At 37.2% G+C, this 26,298-nt stretch overlaps 2 protein-coding genes across 4 annotated transcripts in view; both read right to left on the bottom strand.

The window, feature by feature from the left end:
* Positions 1-15,559, bottom strand: part of LOC130957892 (serine carboxypeptidase-like 2) — a 32,159-nt gene extending 16,600 nt beyond the window's left edge. The window contains exons 1-10 of one of the 3 annotated variants that reach the window (XM_057884737.1): positions 15,305-15,559; positions 14,195-14,343; positions 13,785-13,861; positions 13,247-13,366; positions 12,498-12,600; positions 12,019-12,056; positions 11,045-11,143; positions 10,839-10,925; positions 10,473-10,625; positions 9,777-9,842 (exon numbers count right to left, since the gene is read on the bottom strand). In XM_057884737.1, coding sequence (XP_057740720.1) covers positions 9,777-9,842; positions 10,473-10,625; positions 10,839-10,925; positions 11,045-11,143; positions 12,019-12,056; positions 12,498-12,600; positions 13,247-13,366; positions 13,785-13,861; positions 14,195-14,343; positions 15,305-15,459 — 1,047 coding nt within the window. In that variant the 5' untranslated portion in view covers positions 15,460-15,559. Of the gene's footprint in view, positions 1-9,776; positions 9,843-10,472; positions 10,626-10,838; positions 10,926-11,044; positions 11,144-12,018; positions 12,057-12,497; positions 12,601-13,246; positions 13,367-13,784; positions 13,862-14,194; positions 14,345-15,304 lie in introns of those variants that run through there. The other 2 variants (XM_057884745.1, XM_057884754.1) reach the window with 2 other exon arrangements.
* A 1,672-nt stretch (positions 15,560-17,231) lies between these two features.
* Positions 17,232-21,454, bottom strand: LOC130961799 (hsp70 nucleotide exchange factor FES1). The gene is made up of 6 exons (XM_057887810.1): positions 21,176-21,454; positions 19,778-19,920; positions 19,594-19,644; positions 18,859-19,080; positions 18,664-18,766; positions 17,232-18,128 (listed from the first exon to the last, which is right to left on the bottom strand). The coding sequence occupies exons 1-6, from the start codon at positions 21,259-21,261 to the stop codon at positions 17,585-17,587; spliced, it is 1,149 nt and encodes a 382-aa protein (XP_057743793.1). The 5' UTR covers positions 21,262-21,454; the 3' UTR covers positions 17,232-17,584.
* Between the last annotated feature and the right edge of the window lie 4,844 nt (positions 21,455-26,298).

Below are 26,298 nucleotides of genomic sequence, written 5' to 3'. Positions count from 1 at the left end.
ATTATGCCCCTTAGCATTTTTATAAATACTCTCCCTCTCTTTCATTTTTCCGTTTCTGCAATCTTTCAAATTTCTTCTTTCTTAGTTCGTGCTGCATTCTTGCGTTTGAAGACTTCTGCTTCTTTCAACCTTCACCTTTTCGGATAAAGGTTAGCTTTTCTTCTTTTATGACATGCCTTGTGTTTGCATGCTTTTATTTTGCGGGTAGATAGGTTGGTTTGTAGATTTTGGCTTCGTGTCTCCTCCCTTTAGAGACCGTGTTTTTTGGATTTTTCTTTCTTTTTCTTTTTGTAGGTTTCTGTCACCTTTTATAAGAAAAAAGAAAATGGCTTCCGTAGATGTTCTTTCTCAGTGGGTTGATGTTACGGTCCTGGGGGAGGAACCCTTGGTCGATGCTGAGTTTATTACTCATCTTCGTACTCACCACAGGGTTTGTACTTCGGAGGAGGACGAGCCAAAATATGAGTTGGTAATCCCGGGTCCGGAAGACCGGGTTTGTTTTGGGAGGGCCAATGAGGCGGCCCCTCATTTTTTCTTTATGTATGAATGTATGATCACCCGTTTGAGTGTTTTTCTTCCTTTTTCAGATTTTGAAATATCTGTTTTACACCACTGTCGAGTTGCCCCTACCCAACTTCACCCCAACTCTTGGGGTTTCTTGAAAATTTATCAGTTTATTAACCATGCTTTGGACTTTCCGACCTCTCTGAGGATTTTCTTCTTTCTTTTTCATATGACTAAGCCCTTTAGTGGGCTAAACAATAAACAACAATGGGTTTCCTTCCGAGCCATACAAGGTCGGAGAATTTTTACCCTTTTTGACGAGTCCTTCCATGACTTTAAAAATTACTTTTTCAAAGTGCAAGCTGTAGAGGGTCACCATTCCTTTTTTCTGGACGACAACTCCTCTCCTCGCTTTCCTTTATACTGGCTAGAGGCTTCTCCTTGTGAAAAGTACAGCCTAGACGACCTGGACGAGGTGGAGGCGGCCATTGTGGGGTTTTTCCGAGAAGTGTGGGGGAGGGCCCCATACTTGGACACTAGGAAATTCCTCCAGGGATCGCCGACCTTTGTTCAGTCGCAACTAGGTAGTATATGTATTTCTTATTTCCGACTTATGTCTGCCGACTTTCGGTTTGCCGACTTGTAATCTTTGCTATTTGTTTCTTTTGCAGACATGACAAGGAAGAATGCTCAGGAATCTTACCAGAGAGTTCAGGAGGCTAAGGCGAAGTCCCGGGCCAGGGCAGGTGGTGCCAGGGCAATCATCTCTCCTCCTCCTCCTCCTCCTCCTCCTCCTCCTCAAAACGTGGGGACTCCCTCTCAGCCCATTGTGATTTCTTCAACTTTGTCTCGACCACTCCCTTCCGCCCGACTTCTTCCTGAGCTGGAGAAGAAGAAGCGCAAGACTTTAGAGTCTGGCTCTTCTTTTGACGGTGGGGTTAAGGCGAATGCTCTCGCATTCGTCCGAAAGAACATCTATCCTCACATAAGTATGGATGATGTTTCTGTTCGAAACCACCTCACCGCTCTGGCTGAGGAGAGTTTTAGGGCGGCGGGTGTTTGTGGGAAGCTTTTGGACATTTTTGAGAAGACTCCTCTCAGCTCTTTGGGGGTAACCTCAAAGGTTGAAGAGTTGGAGGGGAGGCTTCTTTCTTACCAGGATCAGGAGAGGGAGTTGAAGGAGGAGGTAGCTAAACTGAGGGCGGAGAGAGATAGCCTTCGGGAGAAGGAGAGCAAGCTGCGGGCCCAATGTAACATGGAGGCGAACTTGAGGAAGACAGCACAGGAGAGTTATCAGAGTTTATTTCAAGATCTTGTGTCTGTGAAAAAGGATTTGCTGAATTCTCGGAACGCGTACGCCGAGTTGGAGGACTCTATTGCTGATGGTGCCGAGGAGTCTTGGAGGATTTTTCTGGAGCAAGTCAGAGTTATTGCTCCCGACTTAGATCTTTCTCCTTTACATCCTGACAAAGTTGTTATTGATGGTGCTATCGTGGATCCTCCTGCCCCCGTGATCGTTTCCGAGTCAGAATTGAAGACTCGGGGGCAGAGGATCATTGAGTCCCCTCCTCGTTCTAAGGACGCTCCGAGTTCTTCAGTTGTTCCTCCGATTTCCTCTTCATCTTTTGTGGCTGCCTCTCTTCCTGGTCCTGATGGCGCTCTTCCCGACTCTGGCGGTGGTGATCCGCCTACTCCTCTGAAAAAATAACTTTTTTATGGCTATATGGGGGCTCGGCCTGTGAGTCCCCCCTTTTTTAAGCTCTTTTATTTCTTGTTGGTTGGTTGAACAATTTCTTTTGGCCTTTTAAGGCCGTAAACAAAATATTTTATAAGTACCCTTTTTTAATAAGGGATTTCTAAGTTAGCGAAATGAGTACCCTTTTTTGGATAAGGGTTTAAGTTACCTTTATGCGTGTATGCTTTTCTGGATTTTTCGAAGTCCCCTTGATCTTTTCGAAACCCTTGGCTGTTGTTTTTCTGAGCCTTTTGTTTAAGGACTTTTGGGGCAGCCTTTAAACTTTTTCCTAGGTTTTTCAATCTCTTTTCATCATCCCTTGTACTCAACTTTGCTTTAGTGAGTTTTTATGACTTAGGTTATTTTTGCGATGCGTTTTTTCTTCTACTCGGTCCTTCATTCCGATTTACGGGTCGAAGTATTTCCGAGTTTTTCTACTCGGGTTCTCGTTTCGACTTATGAATCGGATTGTTCCCGAGTTTTTTACGATCAACTCATATAACCTCTTTACACCGACTTGTACCTCGTCGTTTTATCCTGACGACCATCTAGGTCGGTTCATGGGATTTTCACGTTTTGTCAAGCTTAAGTCGGCGCGTTTCGTAGAAAGACTTAGAAAAAATAGAAAGAAATTTATAAGAGATATTGTAGATGAGAAAAGATCTTTATTAATTGGGGAGGTACCTTCTTGCTACTAAGGGTTTTAATGGCCTATTTTCCCTTAGCCTCTACTATGATGCCTCGTTAAAAACCCTTCTTCAGAAAAAACCCTTTTGGGAAAAAATCACGAAGTTGGGAAAAGAGTACATCAGGGAGTAGAGTTCGCTTTTAACTATAGTACATTTTCATGTTACAAGCATGCCACGACCTCGGGAACTCGGTACCATTCAGGTCGGTTAATTTATAATAACATTTTCCTAAAACTTCGTTGACTTTGTATGGTCCCTTCCAATTTGCGGCGAGCTTTCCTTCTCCTGATTTGTTGACTCCAATGTTGTTTCTGATTAGTACCAAGTCATCCGGGGCAAATGTTCTTCGAATGACTTTTTTGTTGTACCTTGTAGTTATCCTCTGCTTTAATGCTGCTTCTCTTATCTGGGCATCTTCTCGAACTTCGGGGAGCAGATCGAGCTCCTCTTTGTGCCCCTGTATATTTCCGATCTCATCGTGGAGAATTACCCTTGGGCTTTGCTCATTGATTTCTATTGGTATCATTGCTTCCACGCCATAGACTAGTCGGAAGGGCGTTTCTCCAGTGGCGGATTGGGGGGTTGTCCTGTAAGCCCATAGCACTTGAGGAAGCTCTTCAGCCCAAGCTCCTTTTGCTTCCTGCAATCTCTTCTTTAGCCCTGCCAGTAGACTTTGTGGCTGCCTTGGCTTGCCATTGGCTTGTGGGTGCTCCACCGAGGTGAACTGATGTTTGATTTTCATACTGGCTACTAGGCTTCTGAAGGTAGCGTCGGTGAATTGGGTCCATTATCTGTAGTAATGGAATAAGGTATCCCATATCTTGTGATGATATTTTTGTAGAGGAACCTCCGACTTCTTTGGGCGTGATGGTGGCCAATGGTTCTGCTTCTATCACTTTGTGAAATAATCTATTCCCACGATCAGGTATTTGACTTGTTCTGGCGCTTGGGGAAAAGGACCTAGCAAATCCATTCCCCATTTTGCAAAAGGCCATGGAGAAGTGATACACATGAGCTCTTCTGGTGGAGCCACGTGGAAATTTGCATGCATCTGACATGGTTGACATTTTTTCACAAATTCTGTGGCATCTTTCTGCAAGGTCGGCCAATAGAACCCAGCTCGGATTACTTTCCTGGCTAGTGACCTTGCTCCGAGATGGTTTCCGCAGATTCCATTATGTACTTCCTCCAACACCTCGTCAGTTCTTGAGGTCGGTACACACTTTAATAGTGGTGTTGATATCCCCCTTCTTCCTGAAGGTTTCTTGGATCAGGCTTCTGTTATTCCTCCTGGTTTGGTACTTGCTAACTTAGATAGGGCGTCTGCTCTGCTGTTCAGATCCCGAGTTATGTGTTTGACCTCGGTTTCTACAAAGCCCAAGGTATTCCAAAGTTTTTAAGTACCTCTTCTATTTGGGTCCTCCTGATACTCTCCACTTATTGGTCACCACTTGCGAGTCGCTGTATCATCACCTTTGTAGCACCGATTCTTCTGCTAGTTTTAGTCCAGCAATCAAGGCTTCATATTCTGCCTGATTATTTGAGGCTGGAAATTCAAATTTTAGAGAAACCTCTATCTGGGTTCCTCTTTCATCTACCAATATTATGCCTGCGCCGCTTCCCGTTTTGTTGGAGGATCCATCTACATAGAGTTTCCATGTAGTTGGTTTTTCCTCTTGTTCCCCTGCGTATTCTGCAACGAAGTCGGCGAGGCATTGAGCTTTGATCGCTGTCCGAGTTTCATATCTTAAGTCGAACTCGGAAAGCTCTATTGCCCATTGGACCATTCTCCCTGCAACATCCGTCTTTTGGAGGATTTGCTTCATGGGTTGGTTCATACGGACTCTTATTGTATGGGCCTGAAAGTAGGGTCGTAGCCTTCGTGAGGCTATTACTAAGGAGTAGGCAAACTTTTCTAGTTTGTGGTACCTTAGTTCAGGGCCTTGTAGAACTTTACTGTTGAAGTAGACTGGATGTTGTCCGACCTCGTCTTCTTTTATCAGGGCTGATGAGACAGCCTTGTTTGCTACGGATAAGTACAGGACGAGGTCTTTCTCAGGTACTGGTCGGGTTAGAATAGGAGGTTGGCTTAAAAACTTTTTGAACTCCTGGAATGCCTCCTCGCATTCAGGAGTCCATTCAAACTGGCATCCCTTTCTTAATAAGGAGAATAGTGGCAGGGATTTCAATGCCGAGCCTGCCAAAAATCTGGAGAGAGCTGCAAGTCGGCCGTTTAGCTGCTGGACTTCTCTCAAACAAGTCGGACTTTTCATTTCTAGGATGGCTCTACACTTGTCGGGGTTAGCTTCGATCCCTCTTTGTGTTAGCATAAACCCTAGAAATTTCCCTGCTTCCACCGCGAAGGCGCACTTTGCGGGGTTTAGTCTCATCCCGTGCAGCCTTATGGTGTCAAAGACTTGAGAGAGGTCTGACAAGAGGTCGACTTCCTTCTTGGTCTTTACCAGCATGTCGTCGACGTATACTTCCATTAGACTCCCCAGATGAGGGGAAAACACTTTATTCATCAACCTTTGATATGTGGCCCCTGCATTCTTTAATCCGAATGGCATGACCACGTAGCAGAAGTTAGCTCTGGGTGTGATGAATGATGTTTTCTCCTGGTCGGGCTCGTACATCGGGATTTGATTATATCCCGAGTAGGCATCCATGAACGATAAGTATTGATACCTGAGCTGGAATCCACTAGGGTATCAATATTTGGTAGGGGATAAGGGTCCTTGGGACATGCCTTATTTAAGTCGGTGTAGTCGACACACATTCTCCATTTGCCATTCTGTTTTTTGACTAACACTGTATTGGCTAGACATGTTGGGTACTTGACTTCTCTGATGAAGCCAGCTTCCAGGAGTGCCTGTACTTGTTCTTCTACTATTAGGGTTTGTTCTGGGCCGAGCTTCCGTCTTCTTTGCTGCACAGGTCGGGATCCTGGATAAACCGAGAGTTTGTGGGACATGAGCTCGGGATCTATCCCAGGCATGTCCGAAGCTTTCCAAGCGAAGAGGTCGGAGTTATCTTTTAGGAGCTTAGCCAATCCTTGTTTTAGGGTTTCCCCTAGATGGGCTCCTATATGAGTATTTTTCCCTTCCTCTTTACCGACCTGTATTTCCTCGGTTTTTCCTCCCGGTTGTGGTCGCAGCTCTTCTTTGGCCCTTGCGCCCCCGAGTTCTATCGTGTGAACTTCTCTGCCTTTTCCTCTCAGATTTAGGCTTTCATTGTAGCACTTTCTTGCCAACTTTTGATCTCCCCTTACCGTTGCTATTCCCGCTGAGGTCGGGAATTTCATGCAGAGGTGAGGGGTAGATACCACTGCTCCGAGCCGATTGAGGGTAGCTCTGCCGATTAAAGCATTATATGCTGACCCTACATCAATGACTATGAAGTCTATACTCAGAGTCTTTGATTTTTCCCCTTTTCCAAAAGTAGTGTGAAGGGGCAAAAATTCTAGTGGTTTTATTGGCGTGTCCCCTAATCCGTATAGGGTGTCGGGGTAGGCTCTTAATTCTTTCTAATCTAACCCTAGCTTGTCGAAAGCGGGCTTAAAAAGGATGTCCGCCGAGCTTCCTTGATCTACTAGGGTTCTGTGGAGATGGGCATTTGCTAGGATCATGGTTATCACTACTGGATCATCATGTCCAGGGATTATTCCTTGCCCATCTTCTTTTGTGAATGAAATGGTAGGGAGGTCGGATGACTCTTCTCCGACCTGATAAACTCTTTTGAGATGTCTTTTGCGAGAGGATTTGGTAAGTCCTCCTCCCGCGAACCCTCCTGAGATCATATGGATATGTCTTTCTGGAGTTTGCGGTGGTGGGTCTCTTCTATCCATGTCGTCTCGCTTTCTCTTTCCGTGACCGTCCGACCTTTCTATGAGATATCTATCAAGCCGACCTTCTCTAGCCAGTTTTTCTATCACATTTTTAAGGTCATAACAATCGTTTGTGGAGTGACCATATATTTTATGGTACTCGCAGTAGTCGTCGCGGCTTCCCCCTTTTTTATTTTTAATGGGTCTAGGGGGTGGCAATCTCTCTGTGTTACAAATCTCTCTATATACGTCCACTATAGAAACTTTCAGAGGAGTATAAGAGTGATATTTTCTTGGCCTTTCGAGACCGAGTTCTTCCTTTTTCTTGGCTTCCCTTTCCCTCTCTTTTGTTGAGGGAGGGGACCCCGGTCGCCAACTCAGATCTCTTAATTTGGCGTTTTCCTCCATGTTGATGTACTTTTCAGCTCTTTCCTGTACATCACTCAAGGAGGTGGGGTGTCTTTTGGATATGGACTGCGAGAAAGGACCTTCTCTAAGTCCATTGACTAACCCCATTATTACTACTTCGGTGGGTAGGTCTTGAATCTCCAAACATGCTTTGTTGAACCTTTCCATATAGGTTTGTAAAGATTCTCCGACCTCTTGTTTTATTCCCAGGAGGCTCGGTGCATGTTTCACTTTGTCTTTCTGGATTGAGAACCTCATCAAAAACTTCCTCGAGAGGTCTTCAAAACTAGTAACCGACCTCGGGGGGAGGCTATCGAACCACTTCATCGCTGCTTTCGATAGAGTGGTCGGGAAAGCTTTGCATCGTGTAGCGTCGGAAGCATCAGCTAGATACATCCGACTTTTGAAGTTGCTTAGATGATGCTTAGGATCCGTGGTTCCGTCATAGAGGTCCATATCAAGGCTTTTGAAATTTCTCGGGACTTTAGCCCTCATTATGTCCTCACTGAAGGGATCCTCCCCACCTAAGGGTGGTTCTTCTTGTTCGTCGCGGGAGTTGCGACTTTTGAGGGAGGATTCCAACTTTAAGAGTTTTCTTTCTAACTCTTTTCGTCGTTCTATCTCCTCTTTTAAGCTCTTTTCAGTTTCCTTTTGCCGCTCTCGCTCCTGCTCTAACTGCTCTAGGCGGCTGTGGACTAATCCCATAAGTTCATTTACATGGGGTGGTCCTTCTTTTTCTGACTCGTGTCCTTCTGAGGAGTTTACTTTCGGGTTCTTTACTCCAGAAGTACCTTCCCTGTGTTGATTATCGATTTCCACATCGTTGTTGCCTATGTCCAGATTCTCTTGTTCAGAATCTGTCTCCACATGGCCTTCTTCGTGGGATCTATCCGCCATCGATGGATGATCTCTCGGTTCCCCGGCAACGGCGCCAATGTTACGGTGGGTAACCGGAGATTAATAAGATAGATGGCTTTTGTTGGCCCAATCGCCCGCGGATGGTGGCTTCCGAGCTGGTTTGCACGTTGGAACCTCCTTCCGACTTGTGTTCGTGAGTGAATGGGGGGTGGTACCTGCAAAGACACTCCGATGCCTAAGTTAGCAAGGGTGTGAGCAGGTCTAGAGAGTATTGGGCTTAGAGATACCTGAGGGGTGTCAGTGTATTTATAGTGGTGAGCCAATAACCACCGTTGGAGTAGTGCCATATTTTTAGGATGCTAACCGTCCCTTTATCTTAGGGAGGTTAAGATATGGTTTCGAAGAAGTGGTTAGAGAGATTTTAGGGGCGGTTACTCATTTGAATGAGTGTTTACCTGCCAGCTAATCTCGTGCCCGACTTCTTTAAGACAAATCGTAGTCAATACTGACTTCTTGACACCAAGTCGGTGCGTAGTAAGGCTCAATCTTCTGGATTAAGCTTTTCCTTTGGACCTGGGCCTTTATTATTGGGCCAGGGTATGAACAGACTTAAAATACCAAAGTTTAATCTTCATCTCTTGCTTTTATTGCACAATAATTTTTTGTTTTAAACATTCAAAATATATTGGATTTGGACTGAATTGACTGTATTCGCACTTCGCAGCTCTCTATTCAATAAGCAACACTCACTCTACCTTTGAGTTCAAATATAAAAAATTAGGTATTTTTTATTTATGTAATTTAATTTTATTTTATATTTTACTGTTTATTTAATTTAATTTTTTATATGATAAAAAATATTAGAATATTCAATAAGTATTGATATTATTGTATTTGTATAAATTGATAAAAAAATTCAATAAATATTATAAATTTTAATATTTGTCCTTCTAATTTCTTTTTTACATATTTTACCGGATATATATTCAAATTTTTATATAAAATAGTCATAAAAAATCAAAGAGTTGATGATGCATTTTTTAAGAAGAAGGCTAATATTCAAGAAGGAAAACATATCACTTTTACAATATCAACACTTGTAGATAGTTCTTCTACTTTAATAAATCACAAAGAAAATAAGATACGACCTTCAAAAGTTTAAAGAATTACATCTGTTAAGTTTGACCTTAATTCTTTAGAACGATACCCTGAAAAATGGCTTCAAATTTGGCAATATTACCCAAATCAGAGAGATGAGATTAAGCGAGCTTATCTTAAATGAAATCCATATCAAAAGTATCTTGACAAATATCTTCTATCTGGCCCCCCAAAATTTTGTTTCAAGCTCCGCCACTGATCTAAGCTACGTTATTTCTATATTAATATGTCATTCTTAACTTATTATTATTAAAATCTACTAATTCAATGTGAAAAATATTTAACTTTAAATTATTTTTCAAATTTATTCTTAAAAAATTTTATCAATTAAATTAGCTTTTTAAAGATTATAAATTTATTATTTTTGTCTTTTTATTACTTCATTAACAGTTTCTCTCAACCATTAATGATATATATTAATCTTTTTATAAATAAATTATAAAAAAATATAGTAAAATAGATTATGTACACGGCTGCTTTACACTACTTTACACTAGTTAATTATGAAATGAAATTACCTTAGTAGTGTTTGATCCAATAATATCAAAGAAAGTTAATGCAGATTTATTATTGGATCATAAACACTACACATGCATACCTCTCTCACATGCAATGCCTTGCGAACACTCTGGGAGTTGGCCCATTGGGTGGTAAGAAAATAATTCTACAAAAGAAAACACAGAAAAATCAGATTCAAATCAAAATGGACTCAAAACGTGTATGGAGTAATTTTTTTATATGGATTTAGCCTGTTGGATTGATGGATATCATGGACAATAAAAAAAATAAATGTGTGTAGTATATTGTTATTGAAAATTTAGGTTTTTTTTATATAAAATTTTTTTAAAATTGATATTAATCGAATCAGATAATCCAATTTACTACAAATCGAAAGGTTCGATTTTAATTTTTAAATTTTTTATTTTTGAAAACAAAAATTGGATCCAATTTTAATGTTAAAAAAAATTTTAATTTTTAAAATCGCAAATCAGAGCATTCAATTTGTTATTTTTTGTTAAAAAAGTTAAACAATGTAAAAAAACCCATGCCTTGGATTTTTTAAATCTACAACAGTGTAAATAACATCTCCTGTTTTCATCTTTTTGTGATACACACAACTGGAGCATAAAAAACTTTCAAGTGTACTGGTGTAATAATTTTTAACTGTTCATCTTAATTATAAAAAATATATATAATATATATAACTAAGATTAACGGTTAAAAATTACTAAAATACCAATATACTTGAAAACTTTTCAAAAAAATAAGCTATATACATGATTGACAAAAGTACTTGGCAGATCACTGTTGGCACAGTTAGATATGAACTAAGAGGACCCTCCAACTTCTGAGTCAAAAGTCTCCCCTGTGTCCCTTCATCATCCATAAGAAAATCAACTTTGCAATCTTCACCCAAAATGTACGATGGATTAATCCCCGAAAGGCACTGAACATAAAAAAAAATGTTTACCAAAACATTCTAATGAGTTTAACAAAAATCGTGTTGTATTCCTTTGTTTTAACTTTTAAATTAATTTTTAGTTTTCATTGGAAAATCAATGTATTTTGACATAGAAAGTAAAAACGACAATTATTTTAAAACAAAAAGGGAAAAAAGTGAATAAAATAATAAAAAGTTTGGATAATTATTAATACTTGCCTCTTGATAGTATTGCATGTCTCTTAAACACAATTCATTTTTGGCATCTATATCAATATACTCCCCTTTACAATTTCTCTGCAAAGACTGTCCATAGATTACAGAAAATTAGAGATCATTGGAGTTTCCTTGGAACATTTTTGTTAAATGGACATTACAAAAATAACTATATGAACATTGAATACTTAATAATTAAACTATATTACCAAATAGAGTTCATCGGAAATAAGTGCCATTCCATGAGTATATTGCATCTTATCATTTGACTCTTTTCCAGTGGTAATCGGGTTTCCTAATAGATAACCCTGTGAAAAATTAAGCCAATTAATTAGTCTTCATAGTTTATATAAGGTTGTGTTCATTTGTTGAGATGGATACTAATTGTTAGACACGACAGTATACGTTCAGCGTTTGTTTGGCAAAACAAGGATTTATATAGACACGGAAGTATACATACACACAAAATACATGTATTTAGTGTTCCTCCTTAGAGTTGAGACGGGAGACACAATGCATATGACACAAAATTTGACTTTTTCATCTCTAATTATTTTTAAAATTACCAATGTATAAGATACAGAGGATAAAATTGACATTTGATTTATACATGCGTGTCTTGTACATTATTACCAAACACATTACAAAATTTGTGTATCTTTATGTTTATGTATTTTTGTGTATTTGTGTATGTGTCTATGTGTTTTAAGGACACTAACCAAATCCAATAAAAATATTGTCAAACACACCGCATTCAAAATGAATTTTTAAAAAAAAAATAAATAAAAAAAATAAAATAAAAATAAAAAAGGGTTTTTTTTTTTTTTGGACTCAATTGAACCACTTGCATCAGGATTATCATTAAGAACTCACTTAACCGCACCCAAGGAATTGGTCTAGTGGTCATCATATATGCCTTGCAACAAGTATACCAGGCTCGATACTTGGCTAGCCAAGTAATGGATGAAATCCTTAGGTATTGTGTGTGTGAATATGGGGCGGGTGAGTTTGTAATGCCTAGAATTGAAGGATGTTCAATCCATGTTAAAAGACTAAGGTAAAAAGGCCAAAGATTTTAGTTATATGTTAGGCAATCTTTAATGGTGAAAACACACTTTTTATATTAATTTATCAATAACAAAAAACATCAATAAAAAAATGGTCAAACAAACTGATGACAAACCTGGAGATTTATCCAGGGTTGAAGACCTTGATCATTTCCTGTTAATCAAGGAAATTGAATAACAGTTCTTTAATCAAAATCGTGTGAGTTAATAAAGCTTTATATGTGTATGAATGGTAAAAAAAATTAAGCTTATCTAAAAGATATTTCATAAAACCTTCTAAGAGAAGATTATTATGAATTATTATATTATTTTGGTATTAATTATATAGAACCAATGAAGCTATATCCTATATGAAAGATAAGGTAAAAGGACTCATGTTTTGCAAAACTTGAGGCGTGTGAAGTGTGAACCAGCTTATAATGTCCAAAAGAAAAACACACCAATCATGACTTGGAAAAGAAAAACAACAGATAATTAGTAATATTAGTGATAATTAAAATGATTAAGAAACATTTTCAGCATGATGATTATAATAAATTATTAAGATATTAGCCATTTCTTATAGTAATTACTTGAGCCAATAAAAAATTTATACCATTTAAAATTTCTTGAACAACACCCGGGGCAGGAATACCGGAATATGAATCAGCTCCCATGTAAAATTTTTTTGAAAGAAATTCCGGGTGTTCCAGAAGCCACTACAACCATTAAGAAGGGCAGCATCATAAGTAATGACAACTTAATAATAAAGAATCTCCCAAATAAAGCTCAAAGTACACTACATTATCAACAATCAAGAAAGAAAGAGCAATGTTTAGGATAAGTCCTATTTGTGTCCCTAATATTTAAATCATCTTATTTGTATCCCTAACGTTGGTAAAAGTGATTCAATATTATCCTGCCGTCAATTACACATTATGAACTTTAGCTGGAGCTTTAAAAATCTCTTCTTGAAGTTAGAATACAAATGTTTAGGTCAAAACTGATTATCCACTCCGGATAATAACTCATTAAAAATTGAAACTAATCGTTGCAACATGTATATAATTCACTGTTTTAAGGATATAATTGAACATGAATACAAATTTTGGATACAATATTAAAATTGAATACATTTAATGAGACTTAATTGAGAATGAATATGTGAGAATAATCGAAAAATACAATCTGATCTATTAGTATAATTAATGGCAGGATAACATTGAATTACTTATACAAATAGAACAATTTAAACATTAGAGATACAAATAAAACTTATCCCATAAAAATGATACTTTACTCAAAAAGAAAAAAAAAGAAGCATTAAGCTGTTAATTAACATGAACACAAGCATAGAGACTTTACCTTCCTAATAAATTGATGGGTATGGTTAATTAATTTCGAATGACTGCGATGTGCGGTGACATTCTTGGCATAAGAGAAGCCTGTTCCAAATGGCAAATCAGCAAAAATAATGCTAGAGACCTAAAATAAAAACATTGAAATGATTAGCAAAACAACACTTTCCAACAACATTTTCTTTTGTAAAAGAAAAAATCACATAAAAAGGATGTGAACAACTATTTGGGGTTGTTTTATTTGTTGGACAACTTTGTTTGTGAGCAACTCAGGTGTGAAGTCTATAGACGAATTCTTTCAAAAATGTTATAAATCTTCTTGGTTGGTTAAACCTTTCAAACTAAAGTTATAAACTATTTGAATTAGTTACCAAATAAAAGAGACAACTTTTAGGAGTTGTCTAAATATTATATCCACTACCAACATTAATTAATACATAGATTTTACAACAACATGCTTAAATAATGAACAGAAATTACCATTGCAAAATTTGGATATAGTTCAAGAAAAAAATGCAATAACTCTCGAGGATAAATTGCATTACCTTTGTCCATGACTGTGGCCTCAAGACCAAATTAGGTAAGCTCCCATTGTATTCCTCAATTTTAAATTTTATCGGACCTGTACCAAACAGGGTAAAACAATGAAATCACAAAACTATTTTTCCATTCACGAGACCTAAAACCCAAAACTTTGTTTATGAGAAATTAGTACCTACAATTATTATATATTTATATGATTGAATTTGATCAAGTGACACATATTTCAAATGCAGCATCATCCACACTAGATTTTTGCTTAAGTATAAGGACAGTGAATATCTTGTTTGGATTAGCACATTTTGTGTTGAGTATAAAACCGTTACAGATAAATTTCGGCTAAATAGAGATTAAAGAAGACATGCATAAACGTGTAAAGTTTAAGAAAAGGTATAAGAATGAAGAGTGGTATTACCAATTTGGTAGACAAGGCCAGAAAATGAAGAACAACCAGGACCACCAGTTAGCCATAGCATAAGAGGATCATTTTTAGGATCATTTTCTGACTTGATAAAATAGTAAAATACTTGCAAGTCATCATCTGTGTCCCCCAATCCCACGTACCTGTAAAAAACATAAACCTCGTATTGAAAGTTGAATCTGTATTAAATTAGTGTTAATGATCAAATTAGTCCTTGAAAAATGGAATTTTTTTAAAATTCATTTATGAAAAATTTTATCAATCAAATTATTCATCCAAAGATTATAAATTCACCACATTTTGTTTTCCTCTCACTTTATTAATAATTTTTGCTAATTATTGATGATGTGAAACAACATACATGATATTTGACATGTCTAATTGGACACTAACAAAATATGTTTATAAAAGTTTATCGATTTAGTTTATTTTTCAATTACATAAATCCTAATCCTAATATAACATAGAAATTATAGATAAATTTTCATAAACATATTTTGTCGGCGTCTAATTGGACATGCTAGGTATCATGTATGCTGTCAATTAACATTTTGCATCACCAATCATTGATAGAAATTATTAATAGAGTAATGGAATGACAGATGTGATTATTTTGTAATATTTAAAGAACCAATTCGATTGATAAAATAATTCAAAGACAAATTTAAAAAAACTTATTTTTTAAGAACTAATTTGATCATTAACCTTTTTATTTATATCTTGATGTTCTTTTTTCTCTATCATATTATCTTGAGTTCTTTGATTCAAAAAAAATATCCTATCAATATTTAAATGAGTGAAAATTTCAAAATATATATTTTTAACACATAAAAATAAAAAATTTCAATTAAAAAAAAATTAATTTTAATACATTAATAATGTCAAATCATATACATAATTATCCAATCACATTTTTTTTAAATGATCCTTCACATAATCAATATAAAAAGTGATTATTTTTACATAAGTAACTATATAAAACAATTTTACACATCAAAATTAAATTTTTTAAAGAATGAATTAGAATTTCTAGTTATTTTTCATAAAAAATAATAAACAAAAGAATAAAAGTATATCAAAATTACACAAAAGTGGTGATCGTACCCAGTTTCAAGGTGAAAGGGGAGTGGGCCATCAAAACCAGGAAGGTGTTCAACTTTTGCAGCAACATCTTCAATCTGATGAGATTCTATCTGCAGCAAAATCGTGAGAACAAGAAACAGTACTTGAAAAGAGAGGGGAGAAGAATGAACCACCATGGTTCGTCCCTGGAGAAGCTGCAAAAATGTATATATTGAAAAAGAAAAAAAGAAAACTACTACTATGACTATAACAAGTGTGATTCTGATTCATGTTTGAGAAAAATATTATGATTAATAGATAATTATGGTGAGTGTGTTGAAGTGACGGATGATATCACATTTGTCACTGTCAAACAGCAATAAACGAAGAAACGTATGGTGACACGCTTACACCTGGGACCTGTGCTGTTATAAAAGAGTTTATAAAAAATAATTTTTTAAAAAATATAGTATTTATATTTAAAAATTAAATTAAAAATAATTTTTAATAAACACAAATAATAACAATTATGTTTGATAAAATAATTTTTAAAATTTAAAAACACTATAAAAGACATAAATTTAAGCGTTAAATTTGAAAATTGGAAAAGTCTAAGGGCTAACAGCTTTATTAAATTCTGAATAGCATGTAACTAACAAAAGAAAAATGAGTAATTCTACACTATTGGATGAAATCTCACACCATTAAAAACATTATTAATAGCTACTTGATGGCTACAAATCACAAAAGTTGCTGACCCTAGCACTTCTCTTAAAAATTTAAGACAACTTTAAAAAGCTCTACTTTAGTTGCTTTCAAAAATATTTTAATCTTTTAAAAGTTACAACCATAAGCACATAATTTTTTTTATTTACCAAATAAACATAAAATGAGGAGTTTATACTTTTAAAAAATACATGTATCTCTTTAAAAAATTTTATCAAACCAAACATTAGTTTTTGGTAATACAACTCTTGCAAATTAAGCTAACTTTTTGAAAAGGTGGTTGTATTTTTAAAAAGGTACAAACTTTTTAATTGTGTTTAATAAATAAAAAAATTATGTGTATGTGATTGTATCTTTTAAAAAATAAAATTAATTTTAAAATTATTTAAAGCGAAATTTTTTAAAGATAATTTATGTTTATTAAAATTAAAATATCTAATATAACTTCATGTATTAATTAACATCTAAATCTAATTTTAAATTTATATCGATGTATTATTTGTATTTCAGTATGTATTTTATATTGATGGCTGACTTTGGTGGTTGATTTTAATGTACATGTAATATAACTTATTTCTGTATTTATAGCAAATTTGGGTGTAAAACAAAGATATTTTAGTGTAACACAAAGATATTTAGATGTAAAACGAAGATATTTGGGTGTATTTTTATTCTAATTTGCATAATTTAGAACCCTTCATCTTCCTCCTCTTCATCTTCTGTTGTTCTTTATCATCTTATTTCATATTTTCATAATTTTTTTTTAGAGGAAAAAATCAAAGAAAAAATACATAATGTTACAAAATTAAAAGAAGAAAGAGGAGAAACACAATGATAAAGATGAAACACGCGAAAAAAAAAAGAAGAAAAATACAAAAAAAAAAAGAAGAAGAAAGATGAAGAAGAGAAACGCGAAGAAAAAATGACAGTTATGATTTTTATCGAGAAAGAAGAAGAGTCGTTCTTAATGGTGAGGAAGCGCCTTGGAAACGCATGTGTTTGAGTGTGTAACATGACTGTAAAAACAAAAATAAAATAATAAATTAAACTATTAAAATAATATCTAAAAATTTACGTTATTAACAAAAATAACTCCAAAATATTTAAACAAATAAACCCTCAAAATATTTACTGCCAATGCTAAGTATGTAAAGAAGAAACTTTTTGTATACTATCCAAGTAAGTTCATATATTGAAATATTTCTAAATCAATATCTGAAAAAGAAAATATGGGTCCAATATGTAATACTTTGGATTTACAGAATATGTAAAAATATTTGTATATAACATAAAGTTTAGTTTTCATTCCATTGGTTCTTGTATTTTTCCTCGGATCAGGTGAAACCCTGACAAGAGAAAGATGAGTAAAATTTCGGAATGTGTCAATACTCATACAGCAAGATGGCGCAACAACTCACAAATCAAATTGAGGGAGAATAATAACTTATCAACTTAGAACACCCCATGAAAGGAGAATCTGGGTGAGAAAAGGGAAGTCACTACTTAATCTAAAGCCTATGAATGTGTAGAAGACAATGAAAAATGAGTGGACAAAAGCTTCATTTACAAGTATCCATCTGAAAAACTTGCATTACTCTAACTACCTTGATTGTCGCTGTTCCGAGGAGGCGGCCCTGGCCCTATAAGCAAAGGAGCCTCCTTCTTTTCATTTTTGGATTCTCTCTTGGAATTGGGGTTTGCGGCTGAAGATCGAAGTGGTGGCTCGAAAAATTTGCTGGCAACATCAGGAGGGGCAGCTGCATTATCTTCTCCAGGCAAAACAAGAAGACCCTTTTCTCGAAGAGATGACGGCTCGTTGAAGCAAGTGCTCCAGAGGGAATCCACAAGCTGCCTCTCCTCCCTGGCCGCCCCAAGGTCTTCAGCTGACATCAAACTGATTCCATTTATTCGTTCTTGAAGAAGTTGCTTCATTTTCTCATCATCTTCTGCGGAAGCTTCATTTTTAACTTCTTTTTTGTCACGAGTAAGCTCAAGAAGTCCTCGGAGGGCCGCTTCTCGGACATCTGAATCTTCACTAGCGGCAAGGTGCATCAGTATCCGTGGAAATCCTAGCTCATTTACAATGCTGCAATCTGAAGTATTCTCATTCAAAAGGTAATGGATCAAGTTGAGAGCCTTCCTATAAAATTGAAAATTGACCAAGACTAGGTATTAGATTCCATCACAAGTAATGAGCATCAAAAAAGCATAGTCAATAAGTAAAAGAAGAGCACATCAACACTGTAGTTCAAGAGTTTTTGTTTTGACACTTGGGTCTTTGAAAAGCCCCTGTAACATTTTTCTTTAACATTTTAGTTCTTTAAAGATTAAATACATACACCTTAACCCCTAAAACTATTTTAACTAACGCTAACATTAAATTACATACACTTCAGTCCTCATACAAAAATCCTCTTTTCAGGACAAATTGCATGCATTTGATCTTTCAAGGACTAAAATGTATGCATTAAATCTTTTTACTCAAGTCTCAAGATGAAAATCTCCCAAAAGTTGAAGTGTATGAATTTAAAGTACTAAAGTGTTGAAACAAAAATCTGTCAGACACTTCAGTATAGATTTATTCCATTTTGTAATTACAGACCAATAATATGGATATCATATGGTAAATTACAAATTTATATACAAACAAACTCATCAGGAAAAACCTTAATTACCTTTGAAACCTCACATTTTCAGAAGTTAGAGCATCTTTTAAGGCTGCATAACCATTTGCAAGACGAAAGGCAGCTATGCCAGATTTGTTGTGCCGAATCAGTGCTGTCAAGTAATCCACAAAAACACGTAATGAAGATTACAAGGAATATGCTAAAACTGGGAAAAGAAAATTAAAAAGAAAAAATACTACATACAAGAGATTGCTCCAAGTGCCTGAGTCCTAACATTCACATCAGGATCTGAAGTGAAATTGGAAATAAGAGGTTCAAAGCCATTTGCTTCCATAACAAGTTGCTGACTACGAGGATTATTCTGGACTATCGTGGTTACAACATCAGCAGCCTTTGCACGAATATTGGGATGGGAGTTCTTGAGGTAACCAAGAAGCGGAACCAACCCACCAATTGAATGGAGATCTGGGAAATATGTCCAAACCAGGAAAATAAGTGAGACATACATTTCTTTCAATCAGAAACATAGAGCCATATTATTCAGCCGTAGATAAGACAGGCACCAAAAATCATAGAAAAGGAATGATGTTAAGGTTAACAACAGAAGAATGGTACTTCAGCAGTGCCTTCACATAGAAAAATACGAGGACAAACAATATTTTTCTGCAGAAGCGTAACAAAAACCACATCAACTGAAAACAACATGAGTCATGACACCGTGAATATAAACTCAATACATTTATTTTTGCAAAGCCAGTACAACTCAAATAACGGATTACCAATTACCATTGACCCTTCATTGCCCAAATTTTAAGAGAGACACTGCATCATACAGCGAATAATGCATAGAAGATGATATATGAACATCAAGCATAAGCTGACACATGTCAAGTACTTCACACATTAATAATCACTTAAGCAGTGTCATTATACTCTTCAACACAACAGACCAAGTTTATAAGCATCCTAAAGACTCACCATTGGCCATATCAATCGACTCAACATGCTCTTGCAACTCATCTAACAAATCTGTCAAAAAAAAAAAGTTAGATAGAGATAAACCCCAAGTCAGTACAAGATTTAAAAAGAAAGAAAATGACTCACTAAAATGTTAAATGTAAATTTTATTTTATTTTTTATGTAGCTTTCACATGTTAGATACCTTCAATGTCTGCAGGGGTAACACCCTGAGATTCCAAGACTTGCTCTGGAGTCTGCATTACAAGGGTAATCTCTTTCATACGTTTTACAACATCAATGGTCTGTGCTTGCATCGCTTCCATAAACCATCTCCGATCCTCTTCACTACACAGTACAGAAATTAACAAAATCAGACCCTGGTAATACTAGCCAATCCCAGATCTCGTCACACCCCGGACATCACCTAAACTGGGATGTTGGGATCCCAGGACATGGGATGGCTGGCATTTGAACAACGTTAGAGGGAAATCCTATGATATATATAGCATGCCTATTGTATATAATTTTATTTTTTATTTTGAAAAAGGGGAAAAAATAAACCATGTATGAAGAATCATAGTAATAAACTCACCAAGTCATAATTCCTAATTTAAGATGTCAACGATCAATCATCATCTCGAGTGAAACTACCCATATACCCCTTTTAAACCATCGCAGAAGTTGCTTTTTTTTTTTGGGGGGGGGGGGGGGGGGGGGGGGGGTTGGTGTTGCTTGGGTTTCACCGAGATCCTGCGAGATAGACTACACTATGACCCTTATCGCCCAAATTTACCTCTTCATTCATATAAGGTGAGAACAACAATTTCCTCTTAAAATATACCAAACTAACTAAATTTTCACAAAGGAGATACAACTTTGTCTACAACCGTATGCTAATATTCCTCTAATTTCAAAATTACAAAACCAACATAGCAAACCATAATATTTGGGTCCATCCCCATCCATATTCAACTTCCAAAAGATAAATGTATCCCTTTCATTTATACTAGAATTTTCAATACAACAATGCATGTTATAAACCATAGCTACAAAACATGAAACCTTGATACCTCTCAACAACAGAAACATATTCATAACATCAAGAAACTCACACCCTAATCCGCTGAATATCAATATCAATCTCTTCATTGATAAAAGTACGTGACTTTGCAGGAAAAAAAAAGCCACGGAAAAGATAAAGGTGTGATGCATTTTTATTTTCTATTTTTATTTTCAGCATTTTCTGTTTCTGTTTTCATCTCCTGTTTACTCTTTTGTCTTGGCAAAATTCTAACAGAAAATAAAAAACCCTAAAGAAAGGCACCCTAAGCTTCTAAATTATTCAATGAAAGAATCAGAATAGATTGATTGATTCTTAACTTCAGTCTTCAGGCTCTCCAACTTCATATTGATTAAAAGCATAAAACCCTACTTTACTCCATTAAGCAAAAATTAACAATACTATTAAAACATGCAAAAATAAATTAATAATATTGAAACATGGACTTCCCTTTTTGCATCAAAGGGGGAAAAACTTACTATAACGAGCCAACTCAACTAGAAGAACATATTTAGAGAGAAAAGAAGAGATTGAAAGTACCTTAAATTGCGAGTGGGGCGAGTTCCATCGGAGTTAGCAATGCTCCATTTGAGTAATCCATCCCAGTTAGGTCCTTCTTTTGCCATTGTTGCTCGATTGAAGAAAGGGTAGAAGACAAGAAAAGAGGGAAAACTTCGAATAGGGTTCTAAAATTCACGAACAGAATGAAGAAGAGGGTTTTTGGGAACGCGAAGGGGTTGGGGGTACTTATTCGTGTGGCAAGCGCGTGAAGGATTCGGGAAGCGTCTCAAGGATTCGGGAGAGTGGTGGAAAGTGGAAAGAGGAACAAGTGAACAACGAAGAAGTACTGAATAGAAACTTGGATTTTCTTTTTTGGTATTCGAATCGTTTTTGGCATTAGACTGTTGGCCCATGGGCCTTTCTTATACGGCTCAGACTCGGGCTTCGGCCTACAATTCTTTTCGATTTTTCTACTATTAAAAGAATGTTTTGGTCAAACTCTTAAATAGAGCTCAAATCCGCAACGGATTAGTCCTTAACCTGTCGGGTCAGGGATACCGTGAGAACCAAAAAAGAATTAATGTTTTGGTCAAGACAATTTCTTTCATAGCATCTTCAAAAATATCTAGACACCAAAAAAAGAATTTCAAAAATATCTAATTTCATTTATCAGTTTTAGGATTTTTTTAAATAAATATTTTAATTACGAATATACGTTATTTTGAGAGTATTTACTAATTTTCATTAAGTGATTTATCTCATTTATAGTATAAATGAGATACGTGGTAATGTAAAACGTTTACGCAATAAATAAGATACAATACAACAAAAATCATAAAAGGATCAAGAAACCGATGGTATTCCTCATAAATCTCTCAATTTTTTTCTCTTCCTTTTTTCTTTGAAAAACTTAGGAAAAATGTCTAGTGGCAGTGGTTTCTTTGTCATGATGGTATATCCAAACTGTTAGATGAGAAACAGTCACAGTAGGGTTATATTTTAGTGTGAGAGTCTTGCGCTATTCCGAACTCGAAGAGCAAATTCATTGTCCAAGTTAAAGAGTATGATATTGACTCATGCCGGCAATGGGAAGAAAAAAGAGATTGGTAGAGTTGGGTATAAGATGTTAGCACTGATGTAAAATGGGGTATTTCGGTTTCGTCCGTTCTGGCTCGATGGCAATGAGCATGTGTGCCTAATGTTTGACGTGCACGGGAGAATTATGGTTGAACAAGTGATGGAGTTTTCTGCAGAGGTTTGTGATGTTGGTGGTGGTGGTTCTGGCTGATCGAACTTTGTACCGGATGACCCTCCTCTGACACCACGACCGTTGCACTCTGCTAGTCCAGTGCAGGACATAGAAGTTAAGGATGATGAATCTGACGAAGAGTACGTTGTCGATAGCCATGAAAGTAGTTCCTCTAATGATGACAACGATGATGAGTTCATACCAGAGACTCTTGTTGGTGGATCAGTTCCATACCTTTTGCCAGCTCCGAGTCCAATTCCAGAGTTATCATCTATGCCCAACCACTACCATACATTGGATTTGATGCGATGCACGAGGAAACTCTGTATTCAAATATGGGGGCCGACGATTACAACACCGAAAGTGGTGTGGAGTTTCGGGTTGGCCACAGATTCAGAAGCAAAGAGGCAGTGATGCAAAGCGTGAAGAATTACCGCATTTGGAGAAGTGCCAAGTATCGAGTTGTCGAGTCTGATCAATTAAACCACCACTTACGTTGCCGATAATTTATGGATGGTTGTCCTTGGAGTCTCCATGTCGCATTTCGACAGAATCTGGGATATTGGTGAGTGTTATAGTATCTTAGTTTCTTGTCTTCTTTGTCGTTGTTATTGTGGTTACATTTTAATTCAACTATATTTAAAATGGTTAGGGAGGTGCGTAAATTCGGCGGACCACACATGTTCCTAGCCCCACTATCTCATAGAATCATCGACAATTAGACAGCAACCTCGTATGCAAAATCATCATGCCAGTCATACAGTCCAATCCATCAGTTATCATCCCTGTTCTACAGAGTACAGTGAAATAGAGCTATCACTTTAAGTCGTCGTACAGAAAGGTTTGGATGGTAAAACAAAAAGCAATTGCACAGATATATGATGATTAGGATGAGTCGTACAAGGTGCCACAGTTGCTCCAAGAATTGTAGAATGGTCTTCCTGGCACGATATGTAACATCAGTGCGATGTCGTACTATGATGACTATTTGATGGTGCACGACTGCGGTCAGTTCAATAAGGTGTTCTGGTCATACCCTCCCTAAATTGAAGCTTTCAAGCATTGTAAGCCATTCGTCTCCATATACGGCATGCACTTGTATCAAAAATATGGTGGAGTGTTGCTAATTATAGTTGCACATGATGATAACAGTAACATCCTCCCTGTGGCCTTCGCTATTTTTAAGTCTAAGAGTATGGAGTCATGGTCCTTCTTCTTTACAAATCTGAGACTCCATGTGACACCACAAGAAGGGCTACTAAATATATCTGATAGATCCCAAGCAATCAAGGTTGCATTTAGAGCTGATAATAGCCTCTAGAAGCCTCCTAGGGAGTTCCATGCGTACTGTTCCTACTATGTTAGGCACATGGCTGGCTACAAACTTCATGTCTCGATTCAAGTCAGCCGAGGACAAGCGATATCTCATAAATGCTGCATACAGTCCTAGTAATGATGGGTACGAGTGGTACATGGATGCTCTAAGGACGTTATCCCTTGAGATGGCTGACTGGGACCGTAGATTTAATAAGAAAATATGATTGTAACATTGTGATGGTGGATGTCAGTTTGAGCAAATGACAACTAACCTATCCGAATGCATCAACAAAGTTCTAAAGGGTACAAGATATCTACTCATTTCAACTATCGTTAGATGCACATACAAGAGATTACAGCAGTTGTTCATCCAGGAGGGTAGGGAGGTGCAGGCTCAAATGGCGGTAGGTAATCAGTATTCACAGTGGCTGCAGGCTGCGGTTGAAAAGAATAGATAGGGTTATCCAGAAGATGCGGGTTACACATTGCGACAGGAGGGCTTCGATTTTTTTTTTTTTTTTTGTAGAGGAATTAGAGTCGTTTGAGGGTTGGAGCCAGGGTTTATTCCGTGTACGGTTGAGCTAGGGGACATGCAACTCTGGGCTTTTCCAATCACTTCATTTCTCTTGTCGTCATGCACTTGCTGCTTGTGCTGCTGCCAGCGTCGAGGCCATATGTTCATCCAGTCCACCTGCAGGAGTATGTGTTCAAGGTTTACGAGGTAGAGTTTCCCCCAATCCCTTACAAGAAGCTTTGGCCAGAGTGGCATGGGACACATTTGCGCCCTAATTCTGCCATGCGTAGAAAAGCAACCTGCAAGCCAGTTTCTACGAGGTTTCATAGCAATATGGATGTGGTAGAATGTCAAGAGAAACGATGCTGGCTATGCCGACAAATTGGCCATACTAGGAGGGATTGTCTGAATCAACCCACAGAGGATACTTAGCAATTGCATAACTTGTGCCGCATTTCATATGTATTAGAAGCGCACTATTCATTTATGGTTACATTATGTATCATTGTTATCTTATTTTATTAAGCAATTAAACTGCCATGTTTTATATTGTATAACGATAATTTGCATGCATAACCCTAATCTAGACATGGATAGTAACTAATAAATTCATTAAACAATGTTATATAAATCAAAGACAAAAATAAAGTAGTACATCATCACTGTAATGTAAAATTTTGGTACAAAAACTGTACTATGAAATGGTACATGATAAACTACTAACTAATCTAACAACACGTACTGCTGGTCATGGATGCTGGTCCCTAAGGTATTGAAGGCAATGCCCAATTCTACAAGAGGAAGGCTATGTTTGACGAGGTGGCCTGCAGCCTCGCGGGTCCTGAGGAGCCTGTGGTGGTGGAAAGGCCACTGCATGTGACGATGGCGGAGGAGGCTATGGAAGGTACGTGTGTGCCTAATTAGTCGCTTGTGTCTGGAAGTGTGGTGGTGGTGGTGATGGATACTGAGGTGGGGGAGGTAACCAATATGAAATAGTCATCAGTCGGTTATAGTCAACGGAAGGAGGTGTAGCCTACTAAGACCCCAGCCTGAGATATGGCACATAGAAGGAACTAGCACCCAGGTACATCTGAGGCACCCAGACCGAGGTAGTCACTGGGTAGAGAAAGGTACACCATATGCGGCACCATGCTCTCTGGCCGTGTGGAACTACTTTGCAATGCTGGTTAGCCGTCCGAACCTGAAATACTTCGTCGAGCTGTATTTCATCCACCATGGATCTCTTCTGAACACTGAAAGAGGCACCCAGGTCCACCCAACCAGGTGGAGCCATGAAAGTGTCATCATCATAATGCACATAAGTGGCTGGTCGTGCTGCTACTGCTAGTGGTAGTGGTCCTGATGGTGGTGGTAGAGCTGGTGGTGAGGAGTCATCTGCATCATCGGGTATGTCATCGTCATCCTCCTTTCAGGCATACTCTGTCTCCTCCTCAGACTTAACGTCTAGCCTCTCCTTGCGAGGTCTGACGCGCTTTCGTCGAGGCACTACAGCTCCTCCAAGGTCCCTCGCACCCTTCTCCCTCCAGGCACGTCTCCGAGTGTTTGGTCGCACCTCCTTAGCACGCCTACAGTGAAGGTGGAGGACATCCCTAGGCTGACTAGGTGTAGGAAGCTGGGCGCCATCAGAGGGAGTCAAAAGTCTGGTAGGGGTGATCACGGGTCGGGTTGGTTTAGGTTTGGAGTGAAATTAAAACCAAACCAATTGAATTGTAACTGGTTTGGTTTGGTTTAGATTTACATTTTTTTATGCATGTACCCAAACCAAACCAAACCGATTAAGAATGGATTGGTTCGGTTCGGATAATTGGATACCGATGAAATAGAAATACATAAAAAAAATTTTAATTTTTATCTTAATAATTCTGTAAATACAATAAACATGTAAAATCAATAGAAATAATCCAAACATGTTAAACACTAAACACATTAAAAACTAAACACATTAAAATTCAAACATATTAAAAGGCATATAAATTTTAATTTTTTATTTTTTATTTAATTAACACATGGTCAGGTCTACGGGTTGGTTCAGGTTCCGCACCCCCAGAACCATTACCCGGA

The sequence above is a fragment of the Arachis stenosperma genome, chromosome 2 (assembly GCF_014773155.1).
Source record: "Arachis stenosperma cultivar V10309 chromosome 2, arast.V10309.gnm1.PFL2, whole genome shotgun sequence".
In the NCBI taxonomy this organism is placed as follows: Eukaryota; Viridiplantae; Streptophyta; class Magnoliopsida; order Fabales; family Fabaceae; genus Arachis; species Arachis stenosperma.
This window is presented reverse-complemented; position numbering and strand designations above follow the sequence as displayed.

Bases quoted from the DNA above. Each gene is read 5' to 3' on its own strand.
- LOC130961799 (XM_057887810.1), bottom strand. From the start codon at position 21,261: ATGGCAAAAGAAGGACCTAACTGGGATGGATTACTCAAATGGAGCATT. The intron at 19,081-19,593 runs GTGAGTCTTTAG...CATATTTCCCAG, and splicing joins GTCGATTGATATGGCCAATG to ATCTCCATTCAATTGGTGGG. The intron at 18,129-18,663 runs GTAATTAAGGTT...TCAATTTTATAG, and splicing joins GAAAATGTGAGGTTTCAAAG to GAAGGCTCTCAACTTGATCC.